This window comes from Bos grunniens, chromosome 18, assembly GCF_055505025.1.
Source record: "Bos grunniens cultivar Pamir isolate PY7600 chromosome 18, Bosgru_T2T1.0, whole genome shotgun sequence".
Taxonomy (NCBI): Eukaryota; Metazoa; Chordata; class Mammalia; order Artiodactyla; family Bovidae; genus Bos; species Bos grunniens.
This window is the reverse complement of record NC_141182.1, coordinates 65,681,534-65,703,666: the sequence shown is the minus strand read 5'-3', so window position 1 is coordinate 65,703,666 and position 22,133 is coordinate 65,681,534. Positions and strand designations below refer to the sequence as shown.

Here is a 22,133-nt window from a genome sequence, read left to right as displayed (position 1 = left end):
CGGGACAGTGTGTGGTAACTTCTGTGCCAAGGATCCTGTGTGGGTGTGTAAGACGGAGCCGGGACAGTGTGTGGTAACTTCTGTGCCAAGGATCCTGTGTGGGTGTGTGTGCCTAAGACGGAGCCGGGACAGTGTGTGGTAACTTCTGTGCCAAGGATCCTGTGTGTGTGTGTGCCTAAGACGGAGCCAGGACAGTGTGTGGTAACTTCTGTGCCAAGGATCCTGTGTGGGTGTGTGTGCCTAAGACGGAGCCAGGACAGTGTGTGGTAACTTCTGTGCCAAGGATCCTGTGTGGGTGTGTGTGCCTAAGACGGAGCCAGGACAGTGTGTGGTAACTTCTGTGCCAAGGATCCTGTGTGGGTGTGTAAGACGGAGCCGGGACAGTGTGTGGTAACTTCTGTGCCAAGGATCCTGTGTGGGTGTGTAAGACGGAGCCGGGACAGTGTGTGGTAACTTCTGTGCCAAGGATCCTGTGTGGGTGTGTGTGCCTAAGACGGAGCCGGGACAGTGTGTGGTAACTTCTGTGCCAAGGATCCTGTGTGTGTGTGTGCCTAAGACGGAGCCAGGACAGTGTGTGGTAACTTCTGTGCCAAGGATCCTGTGTGTGTGTGTGCCTAAGACGGAGCCAGGACAGTGTGTGGTAACTTCTGTGCCAAGGATCCTGTGTGTGTGTGTGCCTAAGACGGAGCCAGGACAGTGTGTGGTAACTTCTGTGCCAAGGATCCTGTGTGGGTGTGTAAGACGGAGCCGGGACAGTGTGTGGTAACTTCTGTGCCAAGGATCCTGTGTGGGTGTGTAAGACGGAGCCGGGACAGTGTGTGGTAACTTCTGTGCCAAGGATCCTGTGTGGGTGTGTGTGCCTAAGACGGAGCCGGGACAGTGTGTGGTAACTTCTGTGCCAAGGATCCTGTGTGTGTGTGTGCCTAAGACGGAGCCAGGACAGTGTGTGGTAACTTCTGTGCCAAGGATCCTGTGTGTGTGTGTGCCTAAGACGGAGCCAGGACAGTGTGTGGTAACTTCTGTGCCAAGGATCCTGTGTGTGTGTGTGCCTAAGACGGAGCCAGGACAGTGTGTGGTAACTTCTGTGCCAAGGATCCTGTGTGTGTGTGTAAGACGAGGACAGGACAGTGTGTGGTAACTTCTGTGCCAAGGATCCTGTGTGGGTGTGTGCGTAAGACGGAGCCGGGACAGTGTGTGGTAACTTCTGTGCCAAGGATCCTGTGTGTGTGTGTGCGTAAGACGGAGCCAGGACAGTGTGTGGTAACTTCTGTGCCAAGGATCCTGTGTGTGTGTGTAAGACGAGGCCAGGACAGTGTGTGGTAACTTCTGTGCCAAGGATCCTGTGTGTGTGTGTAAGACGAGGCCAGGACAGTGTGTGGTAACTTCTGTGCCAAGGATCCTGTGTGTGGTGTGTGCCTAAGACGGAGCCAGGACAGTGTGTGGTAACTTCTGTGCCAAGGATCCTGTGTGTGTGTGTAAGACGAGGCCAGGACAGTGTGTGGTAACTTCTGTGCCAAGATTCCTGTGTGGGTGTGTGCGTAAGACGGAGCCGGGACAGTGTGTGGTAACTTCTGTGCCAAGGATCCTGTGTGTGTGTGTGCGTAAGACAGAGCCAGGACAGTGTGTGGTAACTTCTGTGCCAAGGATCCTGTGTGTGTGTGTAAGACGAGGCCAGGACAGTGTGTGGTAACTTCTGTGCCAAGGATCCTGTGTGGGTGTGTGCGTAAGACGGAGCCGGGACAGTGTGTGGTAACTTCTGTGCCAAGAATCCTGTGTGGGTGTGTGTAAGACGGAGCCAGGACAGTGTGTGGTAACTTCTGTGCCAAGGATCCTGTGTGGGTGTGTGCGTAAGACGGAGCCGGGACAGTGTGTGGTAACTTCTGTGCCAAGAATCCTGTGTGGGTGTGTGTAAGACGGAGCCAGGACAGTGTGTGGTAACTTCTGTGCCAAGGATCCTGTGTGGGTGTGTGTAAGACGGAGCCAGGACAGTGTGTGGTAACTTCTGTGCCAAGGATCCTGTGTGGGTGTGTGTAAGACGGAGCCAGGACGGTGTGTGGTAACTTCTGTGCCAAGGATCCTGTGTGTGTGTGTGCGTAAGACGGAGCCAGGACAGTGTGTGGTAACTTCTGTGCCAAGGATCCTGTGTGTGTGTGTAAGACGAGGCCAGGACAGTGTGTGGTAACTTCTGTGCCAAGGATCCTGTGTGGGTGTGTGCGTAAGACGGAGCCGGGACAGTGTGTGGTAACTTCTGTGCCAAGAATCCTGTGTGGGTGTGTGTAAGACGGAGCCAGGACAGTGTGTGGTAACTTCTGTGCCAAGGATCCTGTGTTGGTGTGTGTAAGACGGAGCCAGGACAGTGTGTGGTAACTTCTGTGCCAAGGATCCTGTGTGGGTGTGTGTAACACGGAGCCAGGACAGTGTGTGGTAACTTCTGTGCCAAGGATCCTGTGTGGGTGTGTGTAAGACGGAGCCAGGACAGTGTGTGGTAACTTCTGTGCCAAGGATCCTGTGTGGGTGTGTGTAAGACGGAGCCAGGACAGTGTGTGGTAACTTCTGTGCCAAGGATCCTGTGTGTGGTGTGTGTGCGTAAGACGGAGCCGGGACAGTGTGTGGTAACTTCTGTGCCAAGGATCCTGTGTGGTGTGTGCGTAAGACGGAGCCGGGACAGTGTGTGGTAACTTCTGTGCCAAGGATCCTGTGTGGTGTGTGCGTAAGACGGAGCCGGGACAGTGTGTGGTAACTTCTGTGCCAAGGATCCTGTGTGGGTGTGTGCGTAAGACGAGGCCAGGACAGTGTGTGGTAACTTCTGTGCCAAGGATCCTGTGGGTGTGTGCGTAAGACGAGGCCAGGACAGTGTGTGGTAACTTCTGTGCCAAGGATCCTGTGGGTGTGTGCGTAAGACGAGGCCAGGACAGTGTGTGGTAACTTCTGTGCCAAGGATCCTGTGTGGTGTGTGCGTAAGACGAGGCCAGGACAGTGTGTGGTAACTTCTGTGCCAAGGATCCTGTGTGGTGTGTGCGTAAGACGGAGCCAGGACAGTGTGTGGTAACTTCTGTGCTAAGGATCCTGTGTGGGTGTGTGTGCGTAAGACGGAGCCAGGACAGTGTGTGGTAACTTCTGTGCCAAGGATCCTGTGTGGGTGTGTGCGTAAGACGGAGCCAGGACAGTGTGTGGTAACTTCTGTGCCAAGGATCCTGTGTGGTGTGTGCGTAAGACGGAGCCAGGACAGTGTGTGGTAACTTCTGTGCCAAGGATCCTGTGTGTGGTGTGTGTGTGTAAGACGGAGCCAGGACAGTGTGTGGTAACTTCTGTGCCAAGGATCCTGTGTGGGTGTGTGCGTAAGACGGAGCCGGGACAGTGTGTGGTAACTTCTGTGCCAAGGATCCTGTGTGGTGTGTGCGTAAGACGGAGCCGGGACAGTGTGTGGTAACTTCTGTGCCAAGGATCCTGTGTGGGTGTGTGCGTAAGACGAGGCCAGGACAGTGTGTGGTAACTTCTGTGCCAAGGATCCTGTGGGTGTGTGCGTAAGACGAGGCCAGGACAGTGTGTGGTAACTTCTGTGCCAAGGATCCTGTGGGTGTGTGCGTAAGACGAGGCCAGGACAGTGTGTGGTAACTTCTGTGCCAAGGATCCTTTGTGGGTGTGTGCGTAAGACGAGGCCAGGACAGTGTGTGGTAACTTCTGTGCCAAGGATCCTGTGGGTGTGTGCGTAAGACGAGGCCAGGACAGTGTGTGGTAACTTCTGTGCCAAGGATCCTGTGGGTGTGTGCGTAAGACGAGGCCAGGACAGTGTGTGGTAACTTCTGTGCCAAGGATCCTGTGTGGTGTGTGCGTAAGACGAGGCCAGGACAGTGTGTGGTAACTTCTGTGCCAAGGATCCTGTGTGGGTGTGTGTGCGTAAGACGGAGCCAGGACAGTGTGTGGTAACTTCTGTGCTAAGGATCCTGTGTGGGTGTGTGTGCGTAAGACGGAGCCAGGACAGTGTGTGGTAACTTCTGTGCCAAGGATCCTGTGTGGGTGTGTGCGTAAGACGGAGCCAGGACAGTGTGTGGTAACTTCTGTGCCAAGGATCCTGTGTGGTGTGTGCGTAAGACGGAGCCAGGACAGTGTGTGGTAACTTCTGTGCCAAGGATCCTGTGTGTGGTGTGTGTGTGTAAGACGGAGCCAGGACAGTGTGTGGTAACTTCTGTGCCAAGGATCCTGTGTGGGTGTGTGCGTAAGACGAGGCCAGGACAGTGTGTGGTAACTTCTGTGCCAAGGATCCTGTGGGTGTGTGCGTAAGACGAGGCCAGGACAGTGTGTGGTAACTTCTGTGCCAAGGATCCTGTGTGGGTGTGTGCGTAAGACGAGGCCAGGACAGTGTGTGGTAACTTCTGTGCCAAGGATCCTGTGGGTGTGTGCGTAAGACGAGGCCAGGACAGTGTGTGGTAACTTCTGTGCCAAGGATCCTGTGGGTGTGTGCGTAAGACGAGGCCAGGACAGTGTGTGGTAACTTCTGTGCCAAGGATCCTGTGTGGGTGTGTGCGTAAGACGAGGCCAGGACAGTGTGTGGTAACTTCTGTGCCAAGGATCCTGTGGGTGTGTGCGTAAGACGAGGCCAGGACAGTGTGTGGTAACTTCTGTGCCAAGGATCCTGTGGGTGTGTGCGTAAGACGAGGCCAGGACAGTGTGTGGTAACTTCTGTGCCAAGGATCCTGTGTGGTGTGTGCGTAAGACGAGGCCAGGACAGTGTGTGGTAACTTCTGTGCCAAGGATCCTGTGTGGGTGTGTGTGCGTAAGACGGAGCCAGGACAGTGTGTGGTAACTTCTGTGCCAAGGATCCTGTGTGGGTGTGTGTGCGTAAGACGGAGCCAGGACAGTGTGTGGTAACTTCTGTGCCAAGGATCCTGTGTGGGTGTGTGCGTAAGACGGAGCCAGGACAGTGTGTGGTAACTTCTGTGCCAAGGATCCTGTGTGGTGTGTGCGTAAGACGGAGCCAGGACAGTGTGTGGTAACTTCTGTGCCAAGGATCCTGTGTGTGGTGTGTGTGCGTAAGACGGAGCCAGGACAGTGTGTGGTAACTTCTGTGCCAAGGATCCTGTGGGTGTGTGCGTAAGACGAGGCCAGGACAGTGTGTGGTAACTTCTGTGCCAAGGATCCTGTGGGTGTGTGCGTAAGACGAGGCCAGGACAGTGTGTGGTAACTTCTGTGCCAAGGATCCTGTGTGGGTGTGTGCGTAAGACGAGGCCAGGACAGTGTGTGGTAACTTCTGTGCCAAGGATCCTGTGGGTGTGTGCGTAAGACGAGGCCAGGACAGTGTGTGGTAACTTCTGTGCCAAGGATCCTGTGGGTGTGTGCGTAAGACGAGGCCAGGACAGTGTGTGGTAACTTCTGTGCCAAGGATCCTGTGTGGTGTGTGCGTAAGACGAGGCCAGGACAGTGTGTGGTAACTTCTGTGCCAAGGATCCTGTGTGGGTGTGTGTGCGTAAGACGGAGCCAGGACAGTGTGTGGTAACTTCTGTGCCAAGGATCCTGTGTGGGTGTGTGTGCGTAAGACGGAGCCAGGACAGTGTGTGGTAACTTCTGTGCCAAGGATCCTGTGTGGGTGTGTGTGCGTAAGACGGAGCCAGGACAGTGTGTGGTAACTTCTGTGCCAAGGATCCTGTGTGGGTGTGTGCGTAAGACGGAGCCAGGACAGTGTGTGGTAACTTCTGTGCCAAGGATCCTGTGTGGGTGTGTGCGTAAGACGGAGCCAGGACAGTGTGTGGTAACTTCTGTGCCAAGGATCCTGTGTGTGGTGTGTGTGCGTAAGACGGAGCCAGGACAGTGTGTGGTAACTTCTGTGCCAAGGATCCTGTGTGGGGGTGTGTGCGTAAGACGGAGCCAGGACAGTGTGTGGTAACTTCTGTGCCAAGGATCCTGTGTGGGGGTGTGTGCGTAAGACAGAGCCAGGACAGTGTGTGGTAACTTCTGTGCCAAGGATCCTGTGTGGGGGTGTGTGCGTAAGACGGAGCCAGGACAGTGTGTGGTAACTTCTGTGCCAAGGATCCTGTGTGTGTGTGTGTAAGACGGAGCCAGGACAGTGTGTGGTAACTTCTGTGCCAAGGATCCTGTGTGGGTGTGTGTGCGTAAGACGGAGCCAGGACAGTGTGTGGTAACTTCTGTGCCAAGGATCCTGTGTGTGGGTGTGTGCGTAAGACGGAGCCAGGACAGTGTGTGGTAACTTCTGTGCCAAGGATCCTGTGTGGGTGTGTGTGCGTAAGACGGAGCCAGGACAGTGTGTGGTAACTTCTGTGCCAAGGATCCTGTGTGGGTGTGCGTAAGACGGAGCCAGGACAGTGTGTGGTAACTTCTGTGCCAAGGATCCTGTGTGGGTGTGTGCGTAAGACGGAGCCAGGACAGTGTGTGGTAACTTCTGTGCCAAGGATCCTGTGTGTGTGTGTGTAAGACGGAGCCAGGACAGTGTGTGGTAACTTCTGTGCCAAGGATCCTGTGTGGGTGTGTGCGTAAGACGGAGCCAGGACAGTGTGTGGTAACTTCTGTGCCAAGGATCCTGTGTGGGTGTGTGCGTAAGACGGAGCCAGGACAGTGTGTGGTAACTTCTGTGCCAAGGATCCTGTGTGTGTGTGTGTAAGACGGAGCCAGGACAGTGTGTGGTAACTTCTGTGCCAAGGATCCTGTGTGGGTGTGTGTGCGTAAGACGGAGCCAGGACAGTGTGTGGTAACTTCTGTGCCAAGGATCCTGTGTGTGGGTGTGTGCGTAAGACGGAGCCAGGACAGTGTGTGGTAACTTCTGTGCCAAGGATCCTGTGTGGGTGTGTGTGCGTAAGACGGAGCCAGGACAGTGTGTGGTAACTTCTGTGCCAAGGATCCTGTGTGGGTGTGCGTAAGACGGAGCCAGGACAGTGTGTGGTAACTTCTGTGCCAAGGATCCTGTGTGGGTGTGTGCGTAAGACGGAGCCAGGACAGTGTGTGGTAACTTCTGTGCCAAGAATCCTGTGTGGGTGTGTGCGTAAGACGGAGCCAGGACAGTGTGTGGTAACTTCTGTGCCAAGGATCCTGTGTGGGTGTGTGTGTGTAAGACGGAGCCAGGACAGTGTGTGGTAACTTCTGTGCCAAGAATCCTGTGTGGGTGTGTGTGCGTAAGACGGAGCCAGGACAGTGTGTGGTAACTTCTGAGAGGTTTTGATGGAAACACCAAAGGAGAGAGATTTTCCAGAAGAGACATGATGTGTCACTGTGTATTCATGTAGGAGAAATGATAAGATTCCTTAAAAAATTCAATTAAATCAAATCGATTTTATTAAAAATTATTTTTAACCCTTTTAGTTTTAAGTATTAAATAAGTATTTTTAATATAAGTAATGTTTAGCAAAATTTGACAGCCATTAGCACCTAAAAGGAGAAGGCAGTGTCTTCAGAATAATTATTCTGGTCACATGCTCAGCTTAATTGTATCTCTTCTCAGACATCACTGCTAAAACTTCTCTAAGATTTTCACATTTTTAACCATCTACTGATACTCCTCTGAGACATTTCAGACACAATCTCTGAATCACTACATAGTCATTAATAGCTTTCTGTAATTTGAATTTTATAACTTTTTTCAGGTAATAGTTCCTCATGCAGAGCAGTTTCTGTAATCCAGGGGAAATGATAACGACTTCCCAGTGATGAGATCATAGTTTCAGTTACTCTGTGCAGTTCGGGGTTCAGAACACCTTTTTCATACATGCTCCATCTGTGAATACCACACCTGTTAATCTGTATGAAATCTGCATGTCTTTCATTGTGCTATTTTTGAGAAATTGTCAGACTATCCAAAAAGAAACTAAATGATAAAAATATTATATGCTTGCTAAATTGGACACAATAACTTACTATGCTGTTAGAAGTATTTTCTGAAGTGACTATAGAGATCCACCTTTGTACTCCCGCTGACCTACCTGGAGTGTTTTTTCTCTTCTTCCTGACCAAACATACAGAGACTGATCAAACTGAGTCTAACACTTCATAGTGTATAGATTTAATTGCAACATGGTAATGTTTATTTTTCATTATTAGTTTATTTTTATTGAAGTATAGTTGTTTTACACCTGGAACTAATCCAGGTATATAACATAGTGATTCAGTATTTTTATAGATTATACTCCATTTAAATTTATTAAAGACAAGGCTTCCCTGGTGGTCTAGTGATTAAGAATCCTAGAAGGCAATGGCAACCCACTCCAGTACTCTTGCCTGGAAAATCCCATGGATGGCGGAGCCTGGTAGGCTGCAGTCCATGGGGTCGCTGAGGGTCGGACACGACTGAGGGACTTCACTTTCACTTTTCACTTTCATGCATTGGAGAAGGAAATGGCAACCCACTCCAGTGTTCTTGCCTGGAGAATCCCAGGGACGGGGGAGCCTGGTGGGCTGCCGTCTATGGGGTCGCACAGAGTTGGACACGACTGAAGTGACTTAGCAGCAGTAGCAGCATGAAATGTTTATTAGCTTCTGCTACCAGCGGACACATTTTGTATCTGAAGGACTAGGAATGATATGTGTACTTGGTTCTGTGTCCTCTGAGAACTTCAGAAACGGTACAGGTAGCCTCAGGCAGCATGATGAAGTTCACAGAAACTTGGGTGAATGTCTTCAGACAACACAACATCCCCTAGAAGTCCTGAGATCTGCCCTTTTAAGAACGAACAAGAGGCTTCTAAGTCCTTGGATGGGTGAACTCCATTTCCCAGCGCCCCTCCGGTCTAAACTTGTCAGGGTGCAAAGGGGTGGGGTGAGTTACCCCCAAGCGTGAGAACTACATTACCCAGAATACTCTGCTGAGCAGCCTAGCTGAGCCAATGAAGGCTCAGAACAGAGGCGTTTCCGTGCGTGTCTCCTAGCGAGGGGCGGGGCTTCCGGCGTCCTCCTCCGGGCGGTCATTTTGGCTGCTCGGGTGTGTTCGTCCGGATAGAAGTTCCGGAGCCGTCAGACGGGGCCGACGGGACAGGACCGAGAAAGCGTCAGAGGAGTCCCGCTGCACAGAAGCGAGTCTGAGGTTCGGCCGCAGCACCGCGAGAGATGATTCGCACCAGGGCCGGTTTAAGACCCGCCGGCCCGCTCCCGGACCCACTCCGCCCAAAGGCCTGGATGGCTGCGGCCGCTCGGAGGGACCCGCCGCAGGTAAGCGCTTGTCCTCGGGCCCTCCCCGCCCTCACCCCACCAGACACTAAGGCCCGGAGTGCCCTCGTCCCTGCAGCCCAGCCCCCGGTGTCCGGGACGGTGAGGCGTTAGTACACGTGCTCTTGTTTCTGACAGTGGTTGTGAATAAACATTTCAGTTTTCCAGTTTAATCTTACTATCTGTGGTGTGATTAGATGAGGGAGAGGGATACAGGCAGAGGAACCGGGATGTACCAAGGCCTGGAGCTGCGACTGAGCTCTGGGAATTCGGGAAATCTGGGCTCCGTTGTGCCTGGCGAGGAACAAAGTTTGAGGCGGAGTTACTCCTAGAATAGCAGGCTGAGGGCTCTGCGTATATTCTCAGGAATTCTAAGAGCTGTGGAAAATTTTAAACCAAACTACGTTAGGTGTTCAAAAGTCTTCCAAAAGCTGTTTAACAGCCTTTGGATAACCAGACCGAGGAGGAGGATGAAGACGTTGGGGCACCAGGAGGTTGGATCTTTGTTCAAGCACACAGAGCTAGTAAGGTGAGACACTGAGGCACATAAGTTAGGCATTCAGCCCAAGGGCCAGGCGTGCGCGCATAGCGGCCTGAACCCCGTGAAACCTGACATTGTATTCATTCATCTGTAGCCTGTGTCTTAAAACATGACTGCAGAAACGTTTGCGGGACCTGTATAGGTGTGTGTAGTGTGTCCCAGACTGCTATTGTTCCCTTCCCCAACCCATATATTCTCTGCATTGTGGTGACCCGGGATTCTTTTTATACATTGCTTATTTATGGCTGTGCCGGGTCTTCCTTGCTGCGCAGGCGTTTCTCTAGCTGCCCTGAGTGGGGGCTACTCTTTCCGAGGTGTATGGGTTTTTCATTGTGGTGATTTCTCTTGTGGAGCATGGGTTCAATAGCTGTGGTGCATTGTCTTAGTTACTCTCGCAGGTTGTGAATCTTCCCAGACCGGGGATCGAACCTGTGTCCACTGCTCTTGCAGGCAGATTCTCATCCCCTGCACCACCAGGGAAGTTCCTGCCGTGGAATTCTTTAAGGACCTAAACCTAGGGTCCTGAGTCTACCAAAGATGGTATAGAAGTGTTTGCATTTCTGGCACCTAATGTAAGTGGATGTGGAAATGTTATCCAAGTACCAGGATGTGAAAGTGCTTAGAGGTAGAGCTGAGGTGGGATCATTAAGATCTTTCCATTAGATGGGAAGAAGGAGCAAGAGAACAGAATTCAGTACTGGAACGGCTGCCTAAGAAATTGGGTATCTGTTCTGGAGGTGATAGGAAGTTTGAATCAGAAGAGGGGGAATGACCTTGCCTAGCTCCATTTATAGGAGAAGGAAATGCCAACCCACTCCAGTGTTCTTGCCTGGAGAATCCCAGGGACAGGGGAGCCTGGTGGGCTGCCGTCTGTGGGGTCACGGAGTTGGACAGGACTGAAGCAACTTAGCAGCAGCAGCTCCGTTCATTTATTTATGTTGGGGGGTCGGGTGGTGCTTCTCATTGCAGTGGCTTCTTGTGGCAGAGTGTGGGCTCTGGGGCGAGCGGGCTCAGTAGCTGTGCCTCTGGGCTTAGCTGCTCTGCAGCATGTGGAATCCTCCTGACCCAGGGATCGAACCCCTGATCCTGCACTGGCGGGTGGACTCTTTAACACAGCCTCCAGGGAAGCCCTTACCTACCTCTAAACAGTCTCCGTATGGCTGCACAGTGGAGACTAGATTGTGAGACTGAGGGAAGAGAAAGGAAAACCAGTGTGGAGGCTCCTACAGTAGTCCACTTGAGGGTTTATGGAACAGAGTGGTAGCTTGGAAGTGGCTGGATTCTGGATATGTTTTTATTATGAGTTACTGGATTTTCCAGTGGGGAAGGAAAGTGTCTTTTTCTGCATGGGTGGTTATAACAAAGTATCATAAACTAGATAACTTATAAACACCAGGAGTTTTTTTTCTGGAGGCTGGAAGTCCAAGATCAGGGTGCCCACATGGTCAGGTTCTGTGTCTGGTGAGGGCCTGCTTCCTGGTTCCTAGAAGCCATGTTCCGTGTCCTTATGTGGTGATGAGCAGAGAGGAGCAAGCTCTCCTGTCTTTTATAAGGGTGACAGTCTCTCCCTTGTGGGGCCTACCTTCATGGTCTCATCTAATTTCCTCCCAAAGGTTCTCGCTCCTAATACCATAAAATTGGGAGGTTCTGTGTCAGGTATGAATTCTGGGGGGACATAAACATTCACTCTCTAACAGAGAGTGAAACAGATCTAGGTGGTTTTTTTTTTTTTTTTTTTAACATATTTGTGTGATTGACTTACGTTAGTTTCAGTTGTACAATATAGTAACTAGATACTTACATACATTACAAAATGACAGGAAACATTCTGTTACTGTGTGTTACCATACAGAGTTACTACAGTATTATTGACTATATTCCCTACGCTGTACTCGGGGTCCCCAGCCTGTGGGCTGCGGACTGCTACCTCTTGTCAGATGTGCAGCATCAGTAGATTAGAAATAAAGTGCACAATTAATGTACTGTGCATCAGTCAGCCCGAAACCAGCCTCCCCTGGTCTGTGAAAAATTGTCTTCCATGGAACCAGTCCCTGGTGCCAGAAAGGTGGGGGATCACTGCTTACATCCTTGACTTATTTGTTTTATAGCTGGAAGTTTGTTTTGCAGTTACCATGAGGCTTTTTTGTTTGTTTGTTTGCATGTGATCTTTGTTGTGTCATGAAGGCTCGTTTGATGTGGCGCAGAGTCTAGTTGTGGCGCTCGGGCTTGGGAGCATGCAGGCTTCAGTAGTTGCTGCTCGCAGGCTTAATTGCTCTGCAGCATGTGGGATTCTGGTTTGCCACCAAGGGATCGAACCCGAGTGCCTTGCACTGCCAGGCAGATTCTTAACCACTGGGCTGCCAGGGAAGTCCCTACCATGAGGTTTTTATATATGTATATATGTACATACATATAACATAAAAATATATTTTTTATATGTTTTAAATTGCTGGTTTCTTCATGTCACATGTGTTTCCAATAGCCTACATTTGTACTCTCCACTTCTCATAATTGCTGGTTTTGATACCATATTTGTGTGTGGATGATTTCCTGCCTTGACTGTATGTGAGCTTTTACCAGTGAGCTTTCCCATTTGTAATTTTCTTGTTTCTAGTTGTGGCCTTTTCCTTCTAGAGAAGTTCCTTTGGCATATGTGCTAAAGCTGGTTTGGTGGTGCTGAATTCTCTTAGCTTTTGCTTGTCTGTAAAGCTTTTGACTTCTTGGTCGAATCTGAACGAGAGCCTTGCTGGGTAGAGTATTCTTGGTTGGAGGTTTTTAGCTTTTCTGCCTTGCAGAGTTTCTGCTGGAAAATCAGCTGATAACCTTATGGGAATTCCTTTGTATATACTTACTGCTTTTCCCTTGTTCCTTTTTTTTTGTTCTGGGCACACTGAGCAGCTCTCGGGTCTTAGTTCCCTGACTACACATTAAACCCGAGTCACAGCTGAGAAAGCACAGAGTCCTAACCACTGGACTGCCAGGGAATTCCCAAGTTCTGTATATTTTAGTGATGTATTTATGATTATATGTGCTGTCAAAATATGCAAAATTGTACATTAGACAGAGTACATTTTACAGTATATACTATAGAAAATTAAGACAAATCCCAGAGACTTTTATTATTTTAAATAGAGTTGTCATGAAAGGACTCTAATAAAAAGACATTAGGACTGGTGGTCTAGTGGTTAAGAATCCATCTTCCAACGCAGGGGATGCAGCTTTGATCCCTGATAAGGGAACTAAGATTCCGCATGCCCCAGGACAAGTATGCCCATGTGCCACAACCAGAGAGGCCTGCGTGCTGCAGTGAACAGCCCACACACCTCAACTAGGGCCTGATGCAGCCACATAAGCAAATCTTAAAAATAAAAAAGATGTTAGACCACATAGTCAAGTGGCTAAGCTTCCGAGCTCCCAATGCCAGGGGCCTAGTCAGGGAACTGTCAGGCAGATTACCTCACTAGTGCTGACCAGGAAATACCAGGTTGACTGATTTAAGATTTGGTTTCTGGGGAAGGCTGAAACTGAACTTAGGTAGTGTTGGTTTGGTGAGTAAAGCTCAGTTCAAGTGACTCCGTTTTGGGCTAGTTGTCTCCTTTTTTTTTTTTTAAACAATTCTTTAAATTTTTATTTTAGATTGAGGTATAATTGATTAAAAATGTTGTATTACTGTCAGGTGTACAGCAGAGTGGCTCAGTTATACATATATATGTATCCATTCTTCTTCAGATTCTTATCCCTTATATGTTATTACAGAATGTTGAGTAGAGCTCTTGTGCTATACAGTAGGTCCTTGTTGGTTATCTGTTTTATTTATTTGTGTGTGTGTGTGTGTGTGTGTGTTCAGTTGTGTCTGACTCTTTGTGACCCTATGGACTGTAGCCCACCAGGCTGCTCTGTCCATGGAATTTTCCAGGCAAGAATACTGGAGTGGGTTGCCATTCCCTTCTCTTTATTTATAGTAGTAGATATGTTAATCCCAAACTCCCAATTTATCTACCCACCACCTTTCCCCTTTGATAACCATGATCCTTTTCAAAATCTAACCTGTTTCTATTTTGTAAATAAGTTTCTTTGTAAAGATTTGTATCATCTTTTTAAGATTCTGCATATTAGTGATATCATATGATATTTGTCTTGCTTCACTTAGTATGATAATCTCTTATTTCATTCTCTTTTATGGTTGAGTAATCTTCTATTATATATATGTATATGTCTGTGTGTGTGTGGCGTGTATGTGTGTGTATATGCCACATCTTTATCCATTTCTCTGTCGATGGATATTTAAGTTGCTTCTGTGCTTGGCTGTTGTAAACAGTGCTGCAGTAAACATTGGGGTGCATGGGTGCATGGATTTTTCTTGCTTGCTTTCTCTTCCTTCCTCCCTACTATCCTCCCTTCCTCTCTCCCCAGCTTGCAGGATTTCAGTTCCCTCCAGGAATTGAACCGGGCCCAGAGCAGTTAAGCCCAGAATCCTAACCACTAGGCCACTTAAGGAACTTTCTTAAGTGGCATGTATCTTTTCAAATTACAGTTTTCTCCTGTTAATATGTCCAGGAGTGGGTTTTCAAAACAACTTTAAGGAGAATACGTTTTGTGAAACAGAAGTAGTTTTCCCAAATTTACAATCTTTAGATTTGACATCCACAGTGTTAGGGCTGTTGGAGATATTTCATTTTTCTTGAACACAAACTACAGTTCAATTTTAAATGGATGCAATATCATCTCCATGGTGTATCATAGCAGTTTGCAGCAGACGTTGTAATTCTTATTTGTAACTGAAACTCTCCTTATACCACAACCACCAATTAGGGGAGTGGAATTGGATCCTACCCCAGTGACTGTAGGCACAGTTTCATGCGCTCATCACTCACTGCCTGTAGCATATGCTGGCTTAGAAAGAAAATTTTCAAAATCACTGGCTAGGGTCTCAGATAGGTTCTCTGCTCTTTAGAGATGTGAAGTCTTGGGTTGATCATCACTGCTCTAAGATGTCACTGTTCCCAGTTGGCTAAAAAGATTCCACATGGAGATTTCCTTTTTAGCCTTACCACCTTCACTTAGCTGAGGAACATTCAGAAAATCTAGGACATCTTCCCCTGAACTGTCTTAGTAATTATAAATATTTCAGTACTTTGAGGTCAGAGAGCTCACGTCCGTCATTTAAAACTTCCAGAACCCCGCTCACCTGAACCCCTGTGCACGTGTTGGCCCTGGACCAGCAGCTTTCCATTTCCTGGTGTTTTCCTCTCCAGATTGCAGTTCTTGGCTCAGTCTCTTTATTAAACTTTCAGCAGGGCCAGCAAATCTTAATTGTTACTTCATTAAGTTCCCCGGTATGACTCCCTTCTCTGTTGATATTCAGCTCCTGCCACCCACAGAAAGAGCAGAGCTCACCATGTGAAAACAGTTTCTGCTTCCTGACCTAAAACAAATCAGTTTAACTCAAATGCCAGCTAAGAGCCATGCCCTCATGTCTCAATTTGTCTGCAGACTGGTTCTTGATCAAATCTCATGACTGGTGACCTGTTACTGCTCTCTCTTTCAGTCTCTTTTTGAACTAACTTTATAAACACTTATTCCTTCTAAAAATAGTTTTTCCTCTCTTAGTGATCCAGTGCGTTTCTTGTTCTACTGTTTCTGTCATCTTTTACAACTGAACTTTTGTTTTATTTATTTTTAATATTTAATTTATTTTTCTGTGTCTGGTCTTAGTTTGGGCATGAAAACTCTGAGTTCCCAACATGTGGTATCCAGTTTCCAGATCAGGATTGAACCCGGACTCCCTGCATTGGAAGCGTGTAGTCTTAGCCACTGGACCACCAGGAAAGCCCTAGAACTGAACTCTTAAAGAGCATTGTTTTTTTCTCTCTCCTGATTACGTCGACAATATAGCTCTACTTTTTCAAGTTTCGTGTATTAGCCTCACAGCTCATTGTCACTAACAAAGTCCTAAATCCAATGGTAACTTGAAGATTTTGTTTAAATTTCCTCTCCGAAGCTATTGCCGCGGTTGACATTTTTATTCTTTTTCACTATGCTAGACCTTCATTGCTGCGGGCTTTCTCTAGTTGCAGTTCACAGACTTCTTGTTGCAGTGGCTTCTCTCTCTCTCTCTTTTGTTTTTTTGCAGTCAATAAGAAATTTACTTGTTTTAAAAAAATCCAAATGCTGGCATTGTCCAGAAAAATTCAACAGGTTTATTTATAATTGTTATAAAGTTGAACTGCTGAAACTTGTTGACTGAAACATTTTGACTTTCATTAATGCTTTATGTCCCCACATTTATATTAAAAATTCACACACAAATGAAAATGGAAAAACTGCCAATACCTGATTTCTGTCCCCTACTTTCCACTTGCAATCATATATTTAGGTACCTTTTGACCCCATGGAAAAAAAATATCTAACGTTCAGAACTACTAATAACAGGAAGAAGAGAATTTTTTTTTTTTTTTTTTAAAGAATGAAATGTTTCCCGTTATAGTGGATTCTTAAGCATGTTCTCCACGTATGCGGCGTGCTAGCTGGATGTCTTTTGGCATAATTGTTACATGTTTGGCATGGATAGCACACAGGTTGGTGTCTTCAAAAAGGCCAACCAGATAGGCCTCATTTGCCTCCTGCAAAGCACCAATAGCTGCACGCTGGAAGCGCAGATCTGTTTTGAAGTCCTGAGCAATTTCCCGCACCAGACGCTGGAAGGGAAGTTTGCGAATCAGAAGTTCAGTGGACTTCTGATAACGTCTAATTTCATCGAGGGCCACAGTACCAGGCCTGTAACAATGAGGTTTCTTCACCCCTCCAGTAGAGGGCGCACTCTTCCGAGTGGCTTTTGTAGCAAGTTGCTTCCTCGGTGTTTTACCACCTGTCAATTTGCGGGCAGTCTGCTTTGTACAAGCCATGGTATAGAGACCTCCTTACTTACCCTCCTTCTCCTTCGGCTGGAGCTCGGCGAGCTGGAGGCGGCACTGGCGTTGGAGAGTGATGGCGGCGCGGCGGCGGCTGCGAACACCAGGGGCTCCTCTTGTTGTGGTGCACAGGCTTAGTTGTTCCATGGCATGTGCGATCTTCCCAGACCAGGGGTCGAACCAGTGTCCCCTCCATTGCGGTGCTAGTCACATGACCTGGAAATACCATGACAGGTATTTGGGGTACGTGTGTCCTTTAGAACAGTGGTTTTCTCCAGGTACTTGCCCAGGACTGGGATTGCTGGGCCATGTTGTAAGGAACCTCCATACTGTTTCCCAAAGTGGCTGTGCCAGTCTCATCAGGTTGGCAAAAAGTTCATTGGGGTTTTGCTGTAATATCTTACAGAAAACCCAGACCAACGTTTTGGCTAACATACACATTCCCACCAACAGTGTAGGAGGCTTCGATAACAGTCTGACCTGATGGTAATACAAGTGAAAGCTTGGTGAGAACTCTGAAATACTCCACGCAGTTGGGTCTTCTCATCCCTACTTTGCACATCTACTGGCACGACGGACTATGCTTCTCTGTCTTACCTCTCCTGAGGTTGAAGGATTTAGTATTTTTAACTTTGCTAAGGAAAACTGATGAACAGTAAAATAATACTGGGGCCTCCCAGGTAGTAGGTTAAGAATCTGCCTGCAGTGCAGGAGACACAGGAGGTGCGGGTTCGATCCATGGGTCAGGAAGATCCCCCGGAGGAGAGCATGGCAGCCCACTCCAGTATTCTTGCCTGGAGAATCTCGTGGACAGAGGAGCCTGCCCAGCTACAGTCTATAGGGTCACAAAGAGTCACACAGGGTATTCGAAGCGGGGACGGCGTTGGCGACTTATTTAGATATTAATTAGAGATATAAAGAGTAATAGAATGAGGATAGCTCAGCAGGAAAATTCAGTGGAGAAAAGAGGCTGAGTAGCTTGGTTTATGCGGGAGACCAATAAAACTTCAAGACAAGAAGCTTGCATCACTTACGTAGGCCACAGGCGTCCTTCCGTTCTCCCAAAGGAGAGGAGACACTGAGGCCTCCCCGGTCAGATCTTAGAAGCCCAGGCATAATTAGTAAGCATGATGGGCTCCGCGCTCCAGATGGAGACTCAGCCAGAGTTTGAGAGAGAGAGAGACATGGGGAGACCAGTCTTTCGAGGAACTGATCCCAATTCTTTATTTTCCAAAGTCTGTTTTTATACACTGAGATATTATACAAAAGTCACGCGGGGACAGCAGTCCTGACTTTTATTAAAGTCAGGTGCTTCACACAAATGTATACAGAGGTCTTAGGGGTGTTGCATCATCTTCTGGCCAGGGGGGCCTGCTGACAATTTATGACCCTCTCCTTGTGACAGCGGTCAGTCAACCAGAACACTTATTTCTCCAAGGCTGATTATTCTTAAAAACAGACGCCACCCAAATAAAGTTACATTCCTATAGGGTGAGGGTGTAGTGGGTTTTAATTAAGGAAAGAATTTACTTAGCCTAAGGTCTAACGTGATTTATATCAAACGTTAATACTTATTTCTTCTATATATTCATTAATGTGTGTAAGGGCAGGGGATGTGGAGACTTAGCAGTAAACATTGGCTCAACAAATGAAAAACCCTTCACCAACACAATTTCTAATCAGCCCACTATACTTATACTAATGGTTTTCTAACTTCTCTAAAGAACCTGTTTTTAGAAGGTTTAAAGCATCTCGAGCCTCTCACGGTTGGGAGGCTGTGAGCAATAACATGTGGCCAGACAAGCCTGTCAGGCAGGCTAGAGAACCTTCAGAGGAGTTTGTAGGTTGAAACACTCCTGTCACGCCCAGGAATTATTATTAACTGGAGCTCTAAGTTAATTCCTTCTCTGAAAGAGGTGGTGGGGGACAGCCCCCCGTAAAGTCAGAGGTGTAGGTGAGAGCACAAAGTAGTAAAGTAGGCAGGCTCTGGTTATGGGGGTAGATGCTCGAGGATTTCCAGGGGGACTCCTAAGGCTCGATCCCGCCTTTGCGTATGTCGAGCCTCCTTCCTCATGACCTTTGCCACGGGCAGAGTGCCTCCTGCTGGCTCCCCGCATACTGGTATCAACATGACAGGTTTTGAGCTATGATACACTTCAGAATAAAAGGGTAGTATATAGCAAATGGAAAACAAGCTCAACATGTTTGATTATTAATATAAAAATTTTGTAAGTAAGATTCAGTTCAGTTGCTCAGTCAGGTCCGACTCTTTGTGACCTCATGAATTGCAGCACGCCAGGCCTCCCTGTCCATCACCAACTCCCGGAGTTCACTCAAACTCATGTCCATCAAGTCAGTGATGCCATCCAACCATCTCATCCTTTGTCGTCCCCTTCTCCTCCTGCCCCGAATCCCTCCCACCATCAGAGTCTTTTCCAATAAGTCAACTCTACAAATGAGGTGGCCAAGGTATTGGAGTTTCAGCTTCAGCATCAGTCCTTCCAAAGAACACCCAGGACTGATCTCCTTTAGAATGGACTGGTTGGATCTCCTTGCAGTCCAAGGGACTCTCCAACACCACAGTTCAAAAGCATCAATTCTTCAGCGCTCAGCTTTCTTCACAGTCCAACTCTCTCATCCATACATGACCACTGGAAAAATCATATCCTTGACTAGACAGACCTTTGTTGGCAAAGTAATGTCTCTGCTTTTGAATATGCTGTCTAGGTTGGTCGTAACTTTCCTTCCAAGGAGTAAGCGTCTTTTAATTTCATGGCTGCAGTCACCATCCGCAGTGATTTTGGAGCCCCAAAAAATAAAGTCTGACACTGTTTCCACTGTTTTCCCCATCTATTTCCCATGAAGGGATGGGACCAGATGCCATGATCTTCGTTTTCTGAATATTGAGCTTTAACTTTTTCACTCTCCACTTTCACTTTCATCAAGAGGCTTTTGAGTTCCTCTTCACTTTCTGCCATAAAGGTGGTGTCATCTGCATATCTGAGGCTATTGATATTTCTCCCAGCAATCTTGATTCCAGCTTGTGCTTCTTCCAGTCCAGCGTTTCTCATCATGTACTCTGCATATAAGTGAAATAAGCAGGGTGACAATATACAGCCTTGATGTACTCCTTTCCCTATTTGGAACCAGTCTGTTGTTCCATGTCCAGTTCTAACTGTTGCTTCCTGACCTGCATACAGGTTTCTCAAGAGGCAGGTCAGGTGGTCTGGTATTCCCATCTCTTTCAGAATTTCCCACAGTTGATTGTAATCCACACAGTCAAAGGCTTTGGCATAGTCAATAAAGCAGAAATAGATGTTTTTCTGGAACTCTCTTGCTTTTTCCATGATCCAGCGGATGTTGGCAATTTGATTTCTGGTTCCTCTGCCTTTTCTAAAACCAGCTTGAACATCTGGAAGTTCAGAGTTCACGTATTGCTGAAGCCTGGCTTGGAGAATTTTGAGCATTACTTTACTAGTGTGTGAGGTGAGTGCAATACGGAATCTTAAAAACTCCTGGAAAAGTGGACATGGTAATAGGAAAAAAGAAAAAAACCCACAAGAAGTCATCATATAGCAACAAATGAACTGACTCACAGCCAAAATCATTTCATTTATAATCCTGCTCTATTTCCCTCAGCAATTGCTTATCTTAAGGCAAACTCCAAAAGCCATATCATTACATCTATAAAAGTTCAAATAAGGGAATTCCCTGGTGGCCCGGGGGTTAGGACTCCTTGATTTCACTGCTGAGGGTGTGGGTTCAGTTCCTGGTCAGGGAGCTAAGATCCTACAAGCCATGAGATAACACGTAAGTGTATGTAATAGGCTAGGACTTTTTTTTGTTTGTTTAATTATAGTATCTTTATCATGCTGCTGCTGCTGCTAAGTCACTTCAGTTGTGTCCGACTCTGTGCGACCCGAGACGGCAGCCTACCAGGCTTCTCTGTCCCTGGGATTCTCCAGGCAAGAAAACCGGAATGGATTGCCATTTCCTTCTCCAATGCAGCAGAGTGAAAATTGAAAGTAAAGTTGCTCAGTCATGTCCGACTCTTCGCGATCCCTACTCTGTCCGGGGGATTTTTCAGGCAAGAGTACTGGAGTGGGGTGCCACTGCCTTCTCTAATCTTTATCATATGTAACTATAAACAGTTTCTCCGTATTATGCAGTACCAAACAGTATTCAAATTTTCCTGGGTATTTTATTTTTAATATTTATGTTATTTCTCTAGTTTTGGCTGTGATAGGCCTTAGTTGCAGCGTGCAGGCTGTTCATCACAGACTTTCCTTTAGTTGTGGTGCAAGGGCTCAGTAGATGCAGCGCCTGGGCTTACTTCCCCTGTGGCATGTGGGTTCTTAGTTTCCTCAAACCTAGGTTCCCTGTTTGGGAAGGTAGTCCTTTTCTTTTTTCTTTTTTGAAAGAAGGCATATTTTAACTACTGGACCGCCAGGGAAGTCTCTAGTTTTTTTTTTTTTTTTAATATTTATTTATTTGGCTTCACTGGGTCTTGTGGCATGTAGGATCTAGTTCCTTGACTAGGGATTGAACCTGAGGCTCAAGCAGGGAAGTCCTGCCGCTGATGATTCTTGCCTGTACCATCAATATAGGTGATGGTTCTACCCTCCCGTTTCCTTTATTAGGTGGAATATGTTTTTTACAAATAAGAAAGTTAGAGTAGAAGTTCAGATAGAAAAAGATACAAAAATATCTTGTTTTATTTCTCCTTTCACAGTGTGATGATTCGGTCCTTTGCCTTTTTCCAAAATGAGGTTTTGAGGATTTTTTTTCATAGTAGTAGTAATAATAAATGTAAAGGAGTTTTACAGATTTTTACTTTGTAGATACAGTTGACCCTTAAACTGCAGGAGTTATGCGTGTCAATCCCCTACACAATCACAGATTTGCGTATAACTTTTGATTCTCCCAAACATAATTACTAATAGTCTACTGTTGACCAGCATATATATTTTATTTTATATGTATTTTATACTTACAGGTAGAGAAAGGAAAATGCTCTTGAGAAAATCATAAAGAAAAGAAAATACATTTATAGTGTTGTACCATATTTATGCATAGCCACCAGGCACATGAAAAGATGCTCAACATTGTTAATTAGAGAAATGCAAACAAAACCACAGTGATATCACTTCACAGCTGTCAGATGGCTGTCATCAAAAATACCACAAATAACAAGGATGTGAAAAAAGAGAGAGAGCCCTCCTACTCTGTTAGCGGAAATGTAAATTGGTACAGCCACTGTGAATAGGAATATGGAGGTTCCTTAAAAGAACTAATACTAGAACTACCATCAGATCAGATCAGTCACTCAAACGTGTCCAACTCTTTGCGACCCCATGAATCACAGCACGCCAGGCCTCCCTGTCTATCACCAACTCCCAGAGTTCACTCAGACTCACGTCCATCGAGTCAGTGATGCCACCCAGCCATCTCATCCTCTGTCGTCCCCTTCTCCTCTTGCCCCCCTTCTCCTCTTGCCCCCAATCCCTCCCAGCATCAGAGTCTTTTCCGATGAGTCA

At 47.3% G+C, this 22,133-nt stretch overlaps 2 protein-coding genes across 3 annotated transcripts in view; one reads left to right on the top strand and one right to left on the bottom strand.

The window, feature by feature from the left end:
• Nucleotides 1-9,008: 9,008 nt before the first annotated feature.
• LOC147354849 (zinc finger protein 587B-like) overlaps nucleotides 9,009-22,133 on the top strand; it is a 33,938-nt gene continuing 20,813 nt past the window's right edge. For both annotated transcript variants that reach the window (XM_086355071.1, XM_086355069.1), the window contains exon 1: nucleotides 9,009-9,147. The gene's annotated coding sequence lies outside the window, so the exon portion shown is untranslated. The remainder of the gene's footprint in view (nucleotides 9,148-22,133) is intronic.
• LOC147354850 (histone H3.3C-like) lies at nucleotides 15,866-16,681 on the bottom strand. Its single transcript, XM_086355111.1, has one exon. It carries the CDS (start codon nucleotides 16,588-16,590, stop codon nucleotides 16,180-16,182), a length of 411 nt encoding a protein of 136 aa, XP_086211237.1. The 5' UTR covers nucleotides 16,591-16,681; the 3' UTR covers nucleotides 15,866-16,179.